At 44.8% G+C, this 14,458-nt stretch overlaps 1 protein-coding gene across 1 annotated transcript in view; it reads left to right on the top strand.

The window, feature by feature from the left end:
- eif4g2b (eukaryotic translation initiation factor 4, gamma 2b) overlaps positions 1-13,909 on the top strand; it is a gene marked incomplete at its 5' end in the record, with an annotated part of 100,477 nt that extends 86,568 nt beyond the window's left edge. Inside the window, 19 exons of the mRNA XM_080505530.1 lie at positions 2,316-2,381; positions 3,387-3,512; positions 4,426-4,528; positions 4,693-4,824; positions 5,106-5,172; positions 5,930-6,081; positions 6,162-6,272; positions 6,794-6,976; positions 7,056-7,197; positions 8,161-8,324; positions 8,422-8,553; positions 8,848-8,976; positions 9,584-9,688; positions 9,843-10,058; positions 10,180-10,438; positions 11,618-11,822; positions 12,006-12,214; positions 12,313-12,434; positions 12,644-13,909. Coding sequence (XP_080361656.1) covers positions 2,316-2,381; positions 3,387-3,512; positions 4,426-4,528; positions 4,693-4,824; positions 5,106-5,172; positions 5,930-6,081; positions 6,162-6,272; positions 6,794-6,976; positions 7,056-7,197; positions 8,161-8,324; positions 8,422-8,553; positions 8,848-8,976; positions 9,584-9,688; positions 9,843-10,058; positions 10,180-10,438; positions 11,618-11,822; positions 12,006-12,214; positions 12,313-12,434; positions 12,644-12,709 — 2,689 coding nt within the window. The 3' untranslated portion in view covers positions 12,710-13,909. The remainder of the gene's footprint in view (positions 1-2,315; positions 2,382-3,386; positions 3,513-4,425; positions 4,529-4,692; positions 4,825-5,105; positions 5,173-5,929; positions 6,082-6,161; positions 6,273-6,793; positions 6,977-7,055; positions 7,198-8,160; positions 8,325-8,421; positions 8,554-8,847; positions 8,977-9,583; positions 9,689-9,842; positions 10,059-10,179; positions 10,439-11,617; positions 11,823-12,005; positions 12,215-12,312; positions 12,435-12,643) is intronic.
- Positions 13,910-14,458: the final 549 nt, after the last annotated feature.

Genomic DNA, 14,458 nt, shown 5'->3' on the forward strand with positions numbered 1-14,458 from the left:
GGACCCATGGAACACCCTCTAGTGTACCAAGTGTGCTGCCTTAGAGCTGGCTTTGTGAAAAATATAAAGCCCTCCGGCGGGGGATTAGCCCAGCAACGGCCTTCTTGTATTTTCTGTGGGGAGACATAGAGACTAAATTTGGTATAGCTACTCTATAAACAGTGTTTCCTCTCCAGTTAAAGTGACTTTACCAACTGCCCAGTTTATATGCTTTACTCATGAACCTTTACATGTACATGTATAAGCTCATACTGTGACTGTTCTGGGGGGAAGTAAAACACATAATTGTCATATATAAATTGTTAATGTCTTGGAGAGATAAGTCCAGTGGCAGAAATGTACAGTAGAAAAACGATTGCACACTGCTGCAGGTCTTAATGGATGAAGTGATGTATTCTAGTTGTCTTACACCCACAGTTCCTGATGGTAATGGCTCACCGTGTTCTTGGCGCAGCAAAGCAAACAAATGTATCCTGGTGTTGTTGTTTTTAATTTTAATAATGCAAAGGTTAAACACTGGCACATCGCCTGGAATCCTTAATGGAAGGGGAAGTCTGTGTAGTCATTCATCTCACTTGTGCAGTTTACCAACATGACATCACAACTCTTGAACTTAAGCATATTTAAAATGTTTAAAACCAGCGAGTGAAACTCCACTGAGAGTGCTTGAAAAATGCTGGTTATGTGTAAGAGGAAGTTGTTGAACATTTGTTTAGTTTTTAGAGAATAGCCGGCACTAAACACTAGCAATGCACCAATGCCAGTATCAGGCTGTTTTAGGTGTGCAGAGGTTGATGCAGAAGCTGTGTGGAGGTGGTTTGCAGCGATGCATAGGCTTCGTGTATGAATCGGGCTTCATGACATTTAATGAGTACTCGTATCAGCAAGTAGTGAAAGGCTAAATGCGTCATGAGGTCTGGATTTTTTTTTTTACATTTTCATGAACCCAGAGAATCCATCTGAATTTAAAATTCATTTAATGTGCAACAAGAAACAGCTGTTTTGACTTGCTCTGAATGAAATAGACTTTGTGAATTACTGCAGCTTCATTTTAAAGGCAACTTAAACCAATAATTGAATCCTTTTTTAACGGGTTCAGAAGCCTGCGAGTTAACCGACAAGACAACTGGTAAATCTTCTTAATGACTTGAGGTGGACTTTGTCGAGAGGCATAGTGTTCATAGAGAGGCATAAATAGGCCACTCCCACAAATATGAGTTCACATCAAACTCCGAAGCCGTAACAGGTGGTTTAAGGGCCCGTTTATTACACTCTCCATAATCATTTCAAGTGGAAATGCAAAACCTTTCGTCGTTTTGGTTTCCCCATTTACACAACAATGGTGTTTGGAGCCACTAAAATGCAACCTTTAGAAAACAGTCGGACTCCGTCGTCGTCTCGATGGCGGAAGCGCTGCTCCTGTGCACACACACACCACACCTGTAGTAAATGGTTCTTCTGTAAATGCACAAATAGACAGACAATAGTGTTTGCTTCCCGAGCGTCGTGTCTCCCAGTCCATAATGTTGTGGGACTTGGTAGTTAAATAGTTGAATCGCCTGTGATGGCAAGCCAACTCTGTCGTCTGTCCATGTACTTGTTATTGTTTATAGTATATTGTTCTCTCCTGCATGTGTGTCTGGTTTCATTACAAAAACAGGCAACAGCATTAAACACATAATTTTCAGCATTTCTGCCATTGCCGTTTAAAACGTTTCATAACGTTGGCATGTAAACGTGAAACTTTTCTGAAATGAAAACATAAAAACGATGCGTTTTCACTTGAAATGTTGTGGTGTAAACGGGACCAGATACATGCATTGCTACTTTTGGACAACCTTTAAATAACAAGCTGTAATTCTTTGATAAGATCTTAATGATTTAGTTCCGGTTCCTGATCAAGCAGACGTGTTTTTTTTTAGTGCAGACGACAATGTGGGCAAGCCAGACGCGCAGCTTTGTGACGACCCACCATGCAGTGTTTATTCCCGTCAGCGCTTCAGTAAATCCCCAGTAATTGATGAGACATGTATGCCATACGCACAGAATCTAAATACCTCTATTCAAAAAATGTTTACATGCAAGGTTGTACATAATTCCCTGAAGCCTTTGTTTTTGACAAGTGTTTTTTTGAACGTAATCTGTCCTGTAGATGAGAGCTTTTGTTCTGGAGTTTGTAGTGAAGGATGACTGTGCAAATGAATATGCAGCATAATTAATCTCTTCTCCTCCGAGGTGGAGACGCAGCCTCGCTCAGCGTAGCGTGAATCTAATGCTTTTATTTATTTATTTCTATATTTATTTTCTCCTTGCAGTGCTTCTTCGGGGGGAGGAGGTGATAGGGGTGCACCTCAGCACTATCCCAAGACTGTCGGCAACAGGTTGGTTCGGAGTGAAACATTTAAACGGATTTTGATATGAATGTCCATGTACTTGCCATTGTTGCTGTTTGTAGTGTATTTTTTTTCTCCATGTGTGGTTTTATTACAAAAGCAACCAACAAACACTCGTGCCTTGGCATGCTAATGGTATCATTTTTGGTGTTTCTGCCATTGCCGTGTAAATGAACATCGTTTCCAGAATGTCGCCGTGTAAACGTGTAACTTTACTGAAAAGTAAAAGCAAAGTCATGTAAACGTAGCTTTAATCAAGTCAAATCCAGCAAACATGAACACCCCCGGGAAATTAGAAGCCCCGTGGCACGACCTGCCTTTGCGCATCGTTAGCTGGCAAGGTTAGTGAAGGGTGTTGGAATTGATCATGTTATAAACTCGCATAGTTAATGCTATTTAATTAAAAGTGTGCAGTTTAGTTTTTTTTTTTTTTTTTTTTTTTTAAAGGTGTAAAGTTTGATGCTGTGGTTTAATGGGTTTTGCTTTCTTTAGTTTTTTTCTTCTACTTGGCGGCAAAATGTATTTTTCCTGTTTTGATGAACTTCATTTTTTTCTACCACTTTCAGTAATGTAATGTGCCTTCTAATTTTTATCATGATTCCAAAGTTTGATCAATAGGAAATGCTTGGTAAACATGAGTGCCGATGCTAGTTTGCCTCTGGTGACCGTTGTCAATAGTTTTATCCATTGTGCAATTATAGTCAGCAGCTCTGTTGATTAGAGGGTGAAAATACCAGGAAACTGGGATTTGAATTCCAAGAAGTGCTGGAACATGAATTTGGCAGCGGACATGCAGCAGCCGCCCGGGATCATTTAACAATAAAAGGGTCACATCTCATGAAAGATGCATTAGTGTAAGCGGTTGCCTATTCATTTCTATCTGGAGGTCCTGTGTTTTTAGGGGTAGTAAGATGGAGGCTTTCCTGCTTCTGATGTGTTGCGACGGTAGCGTCATTCCACTTCGCTGAGCTCCTTGTGTCTCTGCCTCTGCAGCGAGTTCCTGGGGAAAACCCCAGGGCAAAGCGCTCAGAAATGGGTTCCTTCACGAAGCACTAGACGAGATGTCAACTCCAGCAACGAAAAAGAGCGACACGATGCAATCTTCAGGAAAGTGAGGGGGTGAGTGCAAAGACCAATTTCCAAGTAGATCACCCTTCTCCTCACACAAATAGCTTGTTTTTTTTTTTTCCCCCATTCATCCTCTTTATTGGGCCTTTCAGAGTCCAGAGGAAGCGTCATTTCAGGCATGCTCTGTTTCACATCACCGTCAGCTGTTGAGTACAGTTCATGCTAAATATTTCCCATGATTGCTCGGCTGACAAATTAACATAAGTCTTAATAATTGGGCCCTTGAATTCTGTAACTGTCATCGTTTATTCCCCCCCTCCCGAGTGGGTGAAAGAATAGGAAATGCATTTAAAAATGACACTGCATTTGGTTTAATGCTATAACAGCAGTGGGATTAAGCATGTTCTTTCAATGAGGCAGTTCTGGCTACAAAACAAACAAAAGGCACTTAAGCTAAAACATTGGCAGAAAGAAATATCAGTATGATTATTAACTAGATGAAAAAACAAATGTGGTTCATTTAGGCCTACAACAAGACCAAAGTGTGTGAAATGCATGAAGACTGCACAAATGCTTCAAAAAGTCAAAATGAAATAAAATGATGTATTAAAAATTGATATATGGCTTTAACTCTGGAAAAATGTATGAAAGTGGGTGTAAGGGTTAAAAAAGCCTTCATTGTTTGGGCGCCATGAAGCGCCAGTCATCAGATCACCGTGTTTAGCTGAAGGCACTTGTGTTGTGTCTCCTCTTTGTATCGGGTGATGTTTACAAGCACAATAAATGAAGACATGACTATTTCCGACGTGTGGCTTTAACATTGACGTCCACAAAGGCGCATTTGTGGAGTCAGGCACATGATGCACGCTCAAGAAGCTTAAAAACAGGCTTTCACGCCTGTGACAATATAGGGGTTTTCCCTAGGCCGAGTCACCCTGACACGGTCCTGTTGTTGTTTTCCCAGCATACTCAACAAGCTCACGCCTGACAAGTTTGACAAGCTATGCCTTGAGCTCCTGAACGCGGGCGTAGATTCAAAACTCGTCCTTAAAGGAATCATCTTGCTGGTAAGCCTGCTATTTTATTGTCGTTATTTTAGCACTTTGCTAAATGGAAATGTTAGATCCAGTCTTGGCAGGCAGCTCCCAGTGAGTCATACCCGTCCGCTACACACTTTAATGACCTCCGCAGTCCAACTCTTGACGTGTGTGTGTGTGTGTGCATGTGTCAGATTGTAGACAAAGCCCTAGAAGAGCCGAAGTATAGCTCGCTCTATGCTCAGCTATGTCTGCGCTTGGCAGAGGACGCACCAAACTTTGATGGCCCTTCATCTGAGATCCAAACATCCCAAAAGCAGAGCACAGTGAGTGCAGCCTTTCACTCTCCACGCACGTCCATTGTTCTGTCAGCCAGTGGTTTATTAGAAATGTATTTTGCTTCCCACAACATTCTGTTTTCTTTGGATTTAATCAAGCAATCCGTGCCCGTCTGACCTTTTAAAGAAAGATGGGGATTCTTCACTTTGTTTTGATTGGCTCTTTTAGTCTGATGTAACAGCAGATTATTTCAAAGCACATTTTGTGCCTGCCATGTAAACACGAGAGCCACCATGCACTACAGTTGTACACTTTGTTCCAACTGCAGACCTTCAGAAGACTGCTGATTTCCAAGCTTCAAGATGAATTTGAAAACCGCGCCAGAAATGTTGAAAGTAAGTTCTTGAGCATATTTTGACTGCTTGCTGTCGAATCGAACAACATTTTCACATCTATGCGAATGCAAATACTGAATATACAGTTATACAGGCTTGTTATCAGAGTATATTGTTTGTATCTGAAAAGTTGGAACTTGTCCTGGTTGAGGACCCGTGTCAAAAGCAGCTAAATGTATAAACCAGGGGTCTTGCACGTTTTAGTTCAGGGGCCCCAACGCAGCCCAATTTCATCTTGCGTGTGCCGGACCGGTACAATAGGGGCCCCTTAACCTTTAGATTTAAACTTTTTCTTGATTGTGTTACAACTGAAAATGTCTACAATCACAGCATAAAGCCAATTTTAATGAAACCTTCTGGTGCTAAATAAAGTGAAATGTCCAAAAACCTTCTTGCTTCATGAATGGTTTTACAAACTTCCCCTGACCGCACGGCTCAGAGGTTAATGCCTTCAAGCCAACATTTCATCTCGGCTCTCTGTGTTGTGTCCGCTACTCTTAAGAAATTGGTTTAAAAAAAAAACAAAAAAAAAAACAATCATGTGAAATTTGACCATTTGCTTGGTGGAGCTGTATTGGAGCCTCTTGCAGGCCGGTTTTGGAGAAAAAAAGTGAAGCTCCTGTTACTCATCAGCCTGTAACTGGATTTTCTCTCAACTGTTTCATAAGTGTGGTTACTTTTTTAAGCACTGGCGCATGACATGCAGCTCCTGCCACTGCATCCAGTGTAATGCCAACTTCCTGTCCCGTCTTTTCAGTCTATGACAAACATGACAACCCTCTTACTTCTGAGGAGGAGGAGCAGCGTGCCATCGCCAAGATCAAGATGCTTGGCAACATTAAATTCATCGGGGAACTTGGCAAACTCGACCTCATCCATGAATCTATCCTTCATAAGTGCATCAAAACAGTACGTGCACACCTGGGTTGGCGCGTGTTGCAGTTTGGGTGTGAGGATGCCGTTTCTGATCTGTGTCTCTGCTCCTGAAGCTTCTGGAAAAGAAGAAGAGAGTCCAACTCAAGGATATGGGAGAGGATCTGGAATGCCTCTGTCAGATAATGAGAACAGTGGGGCCGAGACTCGACCATGAGAAAGCAAAGGTAACGGCTCAGGTTTTTCACATTCAACATTCGATGGTCGGCTCGAAACGTGTGAAAATGATCGATGATGTGAACATAAAACAAACTATTTAATGTATTCTTGCACCTGCCTCTTTAAGCAGCAAGGCACAAAGATTCTGATCCTCGGCAGCCTTTTAATTTCTTATTAATTAGAATTTTTCTATGAGTAACTAGTCCCGCACCGTTGGGAGCACAGATGCAAAAAGCACATTGAAACTTGTGGAATGTTTTGGAATATGTTGCTACGACTTTTGTTAGTCATTTGGTGAACATTTTCCAAATAAATCCCCCAAAACTGGAAGAAAAAAAAAGTCCCATACGAAGAGGATGAGAGAGGCAGGCACACAAAATATCCTCTGGAATGGTTTTCTCATTGATATTGCCCTGGGTGACTGTCATTCCAAGTTCCAGCTTAGTTCGACCGTCTGAACAAATTGTCAACGCTATTGTAAATCCTGCTGTGCAACGAGATGCTTTTTGTTTCCTCTTGCCCCTCTCAGTCTTTAATGGATCAGTACTTTGGCCGTATGCGATCCTTAATGAACAACAAGGAGTTGCCCGCGAGGATCCGCTTCCTACTGCAAGACACAGTGGAACTGCGAGAAAACAACTGGGTCCCCCGCAAGGCTTTCATCGACAACGGGCCAAAGATGCTTCACCAGATCCGTCAGGACGCAGTGAAAGTGAGTCCAGAGGGAATGAAATGTGCAAAGTGTGACTCGACAGAACTGTAATCTTCATGCTTGATAACTCTGTCTCTAGGATTTGGGTGTTTTCATCCCAGCGCCCATGTCTCAGGGGATGAGGATGGACTTCTTCCTGGAAAGCCCTTTCATGACCAACAGATTGAAATTGGACAGGGAGACTCTCGGGGGATTGGCAGACATGTTTGGACAGATGCCAGGTTTGTTTTGTCGGCATCCCAAGACCTCAAAATGCTCCTCACCCTGGTTGTTTATGTTGGGTCCACATGACCTTTCCCTCCTCGCTCTCTGGATGAAGCGTTGCCGGGCTGTCGCAGTGCATTTAAAAGAAGTCATTGTGTGGCAATGCAGACACCAACATTTTTGTTTCTATGACTGCATACTTGTAAAGTACCAGTTACTGGATTGTTGACACCACAACAAATACTCAAATTGTGTTAGCTGCTGTAAAATGTCCAGATGCACTGCCATCTCTTGTCAGACACAAGATTAGGATGATGAACGATGGCCCCGTTTACACCACAATGTTTTCAAGTAAAAACTGGAAACTTTTGTGGCGTTTTTTTGTGTCCGTTTACACAACAAGGGTTCCTGGATTTTCCAAAATGCTTCTGCTGTGCATGTGCACCACGGCTGGAGGGAAGAGTTCTTGTGCACATGCACGAATAACAACGTTTCCTCCAGAGTGTCATGACTCCCAGTTTCTATTCTCCTGGGACTTGGTAGTTTTATATTTGGGTCATCAAAATGGTAATCCCCCTTCGTTCTCTGTGTGTGGTTTTGTTACCAAAGAAAAAAGGTGCCCACTCGTGGCCCAACATGAAAACTACATTTTCAGCATTTTTGCCATTTCTGTGTGAACTGACACCATTTTCAAAATTTTATGTAAAAAAGATGTTTTCACTTGGAACACAGTCATGTTAAACTGGCCCTTAGTTCCATCTGATGATTGTTTTTCTTCTAAATAAGTGTGATACACATGGTTCCCTGAGAATTCTACTCACAACAGGTTGAGTACTCTGAAGAGAAAGACTGCAGTTTTGTTTTGTTTTTTTTAAACTTCCTCAATCAAGGGAAAACGATGCTGTGTCGACGCCGGCCACTTATTTGTAGTTGGGTCTCTTTTCTGTCATTGCATCATCTCCGTACTTTTGTGTTCACAGGCAGTGGGATTGGAACTGGCCCAGGGGTTATTCAGGACAGATACTCTCCCACTATGGGACGCCATCGCCCCAACCCGCTTTTCAACGGTCACAGCGGCCACATCGCCCCCCAACCACAGTCGCAGTTCGACCCGGGGCCCAAGTCTTTTGTAAAGTCCAACCAGGTAATTCTTCTGAAAGAGCCCAATGAAAGATTTTCAAACTAAAATAAATCCCCTCCCCCCCCCCGACAGCCCTTGTAATTGCCTTCTCGTCAAACAGGTTCAGAACCAACATTTCCTCAACCAGAACCACTTGGCCCAGCAGCAGGTCCAGTCCAAGGACACGCCTCCACGATTCAGCAAGAAAGGACAGCTCAATGCAGACGAGGTTAAAAACACCAGGCTTCTCGATGTGCGTCCGCTGCATGTTTGACTCGATGCCCAGTGATTATAAAAAGACGCGTTATTCTGAGGGACACAACCAGCTACTGGTCTACTCCTCTGCTCTGCATTCTGTCTTTAGTCTCCTCCTCCTTTCCTGTCCCTCCTCTTCTCCTCTCCATCTCTGTCCCTCTAACTGGTAGCTGGTCCACTGATTGCGATTATGAGAGATGAGGGCATCACTTACACAGCCTCTAGCGAGGAGAGGATGTTGCTGAAGGCTCTTATTAATCCGGTTGCGTCCTCCTTGTTACCGATGCCACAGATCAGCCTCCGGCCTGCTCAGTCATTCCTCCTCAATAAGAACCAGGTGCCTAAGCTCCAGCCCCAGATCCCCATCATGATGCCTCCCAGTGCTCAGCCCCCCCGCACCCAAACCCCTCCTCTGGGACAGGTAAGAGACAAGTACATGTCACTGATTCCCAACTTCACCAACTAAACTTCGAAATAGCCTCAGAGCCAAAATCGGTGTCAGTGGTGTGATACCCTTCCTTGAAAATGTTCCATACAAGCCAGTTTTCATGAAGACTGAAGCTGGGAGAAATTATGTACGTCTATCGCCTCAGCTCAATCAATGATGACGATTGCTTTATCACCAGGAAGTTCCAGAAAAGACGAGAAATGACCTTGCAAATTCACACTTGAATTTGAAAGTTAGTCTCGCTAAACCATGCCACAAAACGACAAGCCGAACTCGCCCAATTCTTCTCTAATCCTCCAACTCCCCCTTCGGCCCTCCACCAAATGATGAGCAAAGCTCATGTAGACAATATTGAACATTTCTTCTCAAACGAACTCATTGACCTTATTTGAGTCGCTGCAATACGATCAGGACGCCAAGAACTGAAAGCAACTGGGAAAGTGTGAGAGTATGAATTGAACGCGTTTATTGATTTACCGCGATTTGTTTCCTGTGGTTAATCGGAATAAACATGATCTCAAAATCTCCTGAGCTGTTTCACCTGCACGTGTGCATTAACTCCCTGACCTTTGACCCTCAGCCCCCACAGCTCGGCCTGAAGACCAACCCTCCGCCCATTCAAGAGAAGCCCCAGAAGATCAACAAGAAGCCGCCACCTTCCCGGGAGGAACTTCTCAAGATGACGGTAAAGACCAAAGCGCAGAGCAGCTCAGTGCCTCACTGTAAAGGCTCGCCTCCATGTTGGGTCTCGCTGCTTTCCTGCCGTCACTTCGTGTGGCTTGTTTACATGGCGCCATGTCCGGTGGTCAGTGCGGCTCACGCTTGGCTCCGCCCCGCAGGAGGTGACCGTGACCGAGTACCTGAACACAAAGAACATGACGGAGGCTGTGAGTGGTGTGAGAGAGATGAAGGCTCCGAAGCACTTCCTGCCAGAGATGCTGGGTAAGATCATCGTGTGCTCTCTGGATCGCCCCGACGAGGACAAGGAGCACGCCAGCACTCTGATCCACACGCTCCGCACCGAGGGCCTCGTCACCGGAGAGAACTTCATGCAGGTACGAACTGACTCTCGTCAAATTACCTCGGCATGCTAAGTTTGTGGTAATCGTTACTCAAACTCTTGTTTTTTTGTGGGGGTTTTTTTTTGTTTTTTTCCCCCCCTCATCCCTCATCAAGGCTTTCCTGAACGTCCTGGACCAGTGCCCCAAGATCGAGCTGGACGTCCCCCTGGTGAAGTCCTACCTGGCCCAGTTCGCGGCCCGGGCCATCATCGCAGAGCTCGTGAGCGTGGCGGAGCTGGCTCACCCGCTGGAGAACGGCACCCACTTCCCCCTCTTCCTGCTCTGCCTACAGCAGACGGCCAAGCTCAAGGACCGCGAGTGGCTCACCGACCTCTTCCAGCAGAGCAAAGTCAACATGCAGAAGATGCTCCCAGGTACGGATCCTGGCGAACGAATGTCTGTTGGCCGAAACCTACCAGCCCTGGAGGAGCCGTGTTTACCAAACTACGTGAGCTCCTCTGGGAGCTGCCCCTGGGTGATTGGTCTCCATGTGGGCGAGGAGCTCCAGTCAGTCTGGTCCCCGCCGCCTCCCTCTCTTCTCTTCTGCCAGCAACCCGTAGAGAGAGCCGCTTCCTCGTGTCTGACTCCAAGATAATCGCAACTGCATCTTGGACGTCCTGACCCCTTACGACCACGTCTGTTTATCTTCTTTGAGGAGAACAATGTGTGACTGTGATATCACCTAGGAAGGTTTGCGCGTCTGATTTTCTGCAGCTTTGTAACGAGCTGTTAGCGTTCCGCTCCACGGCCTTAGTTAGCCTCAGCAGCTTCTTTCACAACTTAAAAACACTTTTTAGTACATTTATGAATGTCCTGAAAAGGAAAATAAAATATGTGAAGCTGATAAATGTGAAAGTTGAATCACAAAAGGCTGGAGGATCCATGACAGATTGGCCGGGATCTGTGTGACTGGAGCACGAGGAAGTAACTTTAAATACCTGCTTACTTTGAGCTTTTCGCCCGGAGCATTCGGTGAAAACCGAGCCGGGAGACGTCATTGTGAATTTATCATGAAGTTGTGACATGGACACCTCCCACTTTTCCTTTTCCCATGTTTTGTTGTTTCTTCTGGCTTCTGCTCCAAGACAGCCCCTCCCCCATCAGAATCATGACTGACCCCCGGTGGCGTTCCCTGTGCACTGCAGGGACTCGTGTTCGGAGGTTTCAGTTGTCTGGTCTCGTCGGTAGATTGACTGGTTTATTTTGCCTTCAGTGACTCACACGATGTTGAAAACTCTTAATATTACACTGGGCTTCAGTCTTCAGACTTCCATGACACATCCTACGCTGCAGTTTTTTGTCGCCATCTAAAATTTCTGGTGTGAAAATGTCAGTTCAGGGAGGATCTTGGATCTCGGTCCACATTAACAGGGGTCAGCCCCCCTGGTGTTTTGCAGTCTTGTAGTCATCGTTATGTGATGACCTTTTTGATTGATGCTGCACGAGCAATTATCACCGTTGTTCTGATTGCCAGCTGCCAGGTTTCTGGTTTTTATTGAAATGTTCTTTGTTTTTGAACAACCAAGGTTCAACCATGAGTTTGTCGTTGGCAGAAATCGATCAGAACAAGGACCGCATGCTGGAGATCCTGGAGGGGAAGGGCCTGAGCTTCCTGTTCCCGCTGCTGAAGCTGGAGAAGGAGCTGCTGAAGCAGATTAAGGCAGACCCCTCTCCCCAGTCCATCTACAAGTGGATTAAAGACAACATCTCGCCCAAGCTTCACACCGATAAAGGCTTTGTCAACATCCTCATGACCAGGTACGACACGAGGAGCGGTGGGTTGTTACTGGAATTACAAATAAACAGGAAGTCACATTTTCACTTTGGTTTTCATTAAGAGATTCAGAAGCAAAATCTCTCAAGTAAACCAAAATTCAAGAAACGGTGACGGTCTTCTAAAACAAAGATTGTCTCGTCTGAGTCTCTGCCGTCTCCTTCCAGTTTCCTCCAGTACATCTCCCAGGAGCTGTGCATGGCCGAGGGCGACGAGCAGCTGGCGGCCCCCTCCAAAGAGCAGCTGGAGCAGGAGAAGCAGCTGCTGCTGGCCTTCAAGCCCGTCATGCAGAAGTTCCTGCACGACCACACCGAGCTGCAGGTCAGCGCCCTCTACGCCCTGCAGGTGCACTGCAACGCCAGCAGCTTCCCTAAAGGTATGAGACGGGGAACCCCCCCCCCCCCACCACCACCACCGCCAGAAGAATCCAGCGTGTCATTCTACTTATTTAAAATTAAAACAATGTTTTCTCAGGCATGCTGCTGCGCTACTTTGTCAACTTCTACGACATGGAGATCATTGAAGAAGAAGCCTTCCTTGCATGGAAAGAAGACATCACCCAAGAATTCCCCGGAAAAGGAAAAGCTCTATTCCAGGTACAGTAATGCATTATTGTGTTTTATAGAAAGTACAATTATGGTTTCTTTTTTAATAATTTTTTCCCTTTATATGAAGAAAGGTTTTTGTTGGTTACATAAAATGGAAAAAAAGAGATAACACCAGATCAAGTGGGGGGGGACAACAACTTGTAATTTGAAATCATTGTATTGAATCCTGACGTGTGCTGCTCCCCTCCCCCGCTCAGGTGAACCAGTGGCTCACCTGGCTGGAGACTGCGGAGGAGGAGGAGTCGGAGGACGACGCAGACTGAGGAAGAAGAAACATCCGAGCAGAAATCATCGTGGCGTAGATCAAACCTTGGTTTTCACATTCGCTCTCGTCGTTTCCCCGCTTCCTGTTCCCTGCTGAATTATAGAAGCTCTAGCATGTTGAAGCAGAACCGCTCGCTCCGTCTGCCGCCTCACGACGTTCGCTTTCCTCACAAACCGGGAATTCTAGGAAGTCTGAAGTGACACAACCACGTTTGTTTTGGGGTTGTTGGTTCCCCCCCCCCCCCCCCCCCCCCTTATTCTGTGTTGCATGTTTTTTTCTTTTTTCCTTACTGATTTCAAGCCTCAGCACCCCGATAGTATAAAGAAAAGCTTTAAGAAACGCGTAGAATTCCTTCTCTTTCCTCGAACGAGAAGAAATTAGTGACGATGTCGGCGAACGCTGCTGGAACAACCAAAACGATGAAGGTCTAGTGTGAGGGGGTCCAGACGCCGTCCCGAGGCCGAGCGAAGCGTCAGCTGGCAGTAACAAAATAACTGCATGTTGTAGTAGTCCACCCCTACTAAAATCTTATTTTAAAAGTGCTCTTCATAGCCGCTGAGGACGAGCATGCTTCTTTTTAAACCATTTCCCCCTTTTGTTTTCGTTACCTTTCACTCTTCCTCATCTTTCATCAGACGAGTGGTTGCAAGTACTCATTGATTACATGTTACAATATTTAAAAAAAGAAAAAAACTATTAAAAGAAACCTTGTACTCACTGGTGTGCCGCCGTAATGTTTCGAAGTTGCCTGTTTCTACCTCTTAGTTAGATGGGCTTTTTCTGTTTGCTTTTTTGTGCTGGGAAGATGAAATCCAAGAAGAATCTGAAATATTTGAAGTCCTGGCCTGATGGCACACAAATAATTTTTTTCTTTTTCTTTTTCTTTCCCCAATAAAGGCTCAACACACTTCACAAGTATCCATAATTAAGCAGCTCCTCTTTGAATAAAATCTCTTGAAGGATGATGTCAAAGTGGGCTGTTTAATGCATTTCTTAATTTCAGGTCCAAAAGAATCTGTTTGATTGGTTAGTTGTTTATCTTGACCGCCCCCTCGCTTCTTGCTGAAAAAAAAAAATACAAATGGTCAACAAGAAATGAACGGGAATTTGTAAGTTGATGAATTTGGATCGGAGTGGAAGGTATTCATAATTTTGTGCACCTATATTGCTTTAATGTCAATAAACTTGAGTACATGAGCACCGTTGCACGCTCTCTTTTATTGTGTGCAGTGGCGACTGGTCATTAGGGGCAGGTGGGACTGGGCGCCACCTGCTGTCATCAGAAAGGAATGCATGCAAAGTATGCTATTAATTCTTTAAGATTATGGACAATATTTTCTTGTCTGTGAATAAAACTTCCTCCTATATAGCACCTAGTGACTGTGTGAGGACTGTACTCCCTGGTTATTGGTCTCTTCTTGCTGCTTCAGGCTGTTTCTTCCTGATCCACACCGAGAGTGTATTAGTGGAGCTAGCCCCTCTGTCACCATGCAGTGTGTATTGCATGCAGAAAAGTGTAAGTGTTCATGCTCAGGCTGTGGTTCCTGTTCATCCAGATCACGTGATTTTGATGCCCGAAGCCCCACTGACGTCATTAGATGCTCAGAGCTGATTGGCTGGCGCTGATTGAGGCACTGCTTCACAGAACCGGAGCTAGTAGTCACAAATACCAGCTTGTTAGCAGCTAAAGCTAACAAACCGTTAAGAATCAAAATAATGAGGTTGATTATTTTGTGGAGTTTGAAAC

The sequence above is a fragment of the Blennius ocellaris genome (assembly GCF_963422515.1).
Source record: "Blennius ocellaris genome assembly, chromosome: 11".
In the NCBI taxonomy this organism is placed as follows: domain Eukaryota; kingdom Metazoa; phylum Chordata; class Actinopteri; order Blenniiformes; family Blenniidae; genus Blennius; species Blennius ocellaris.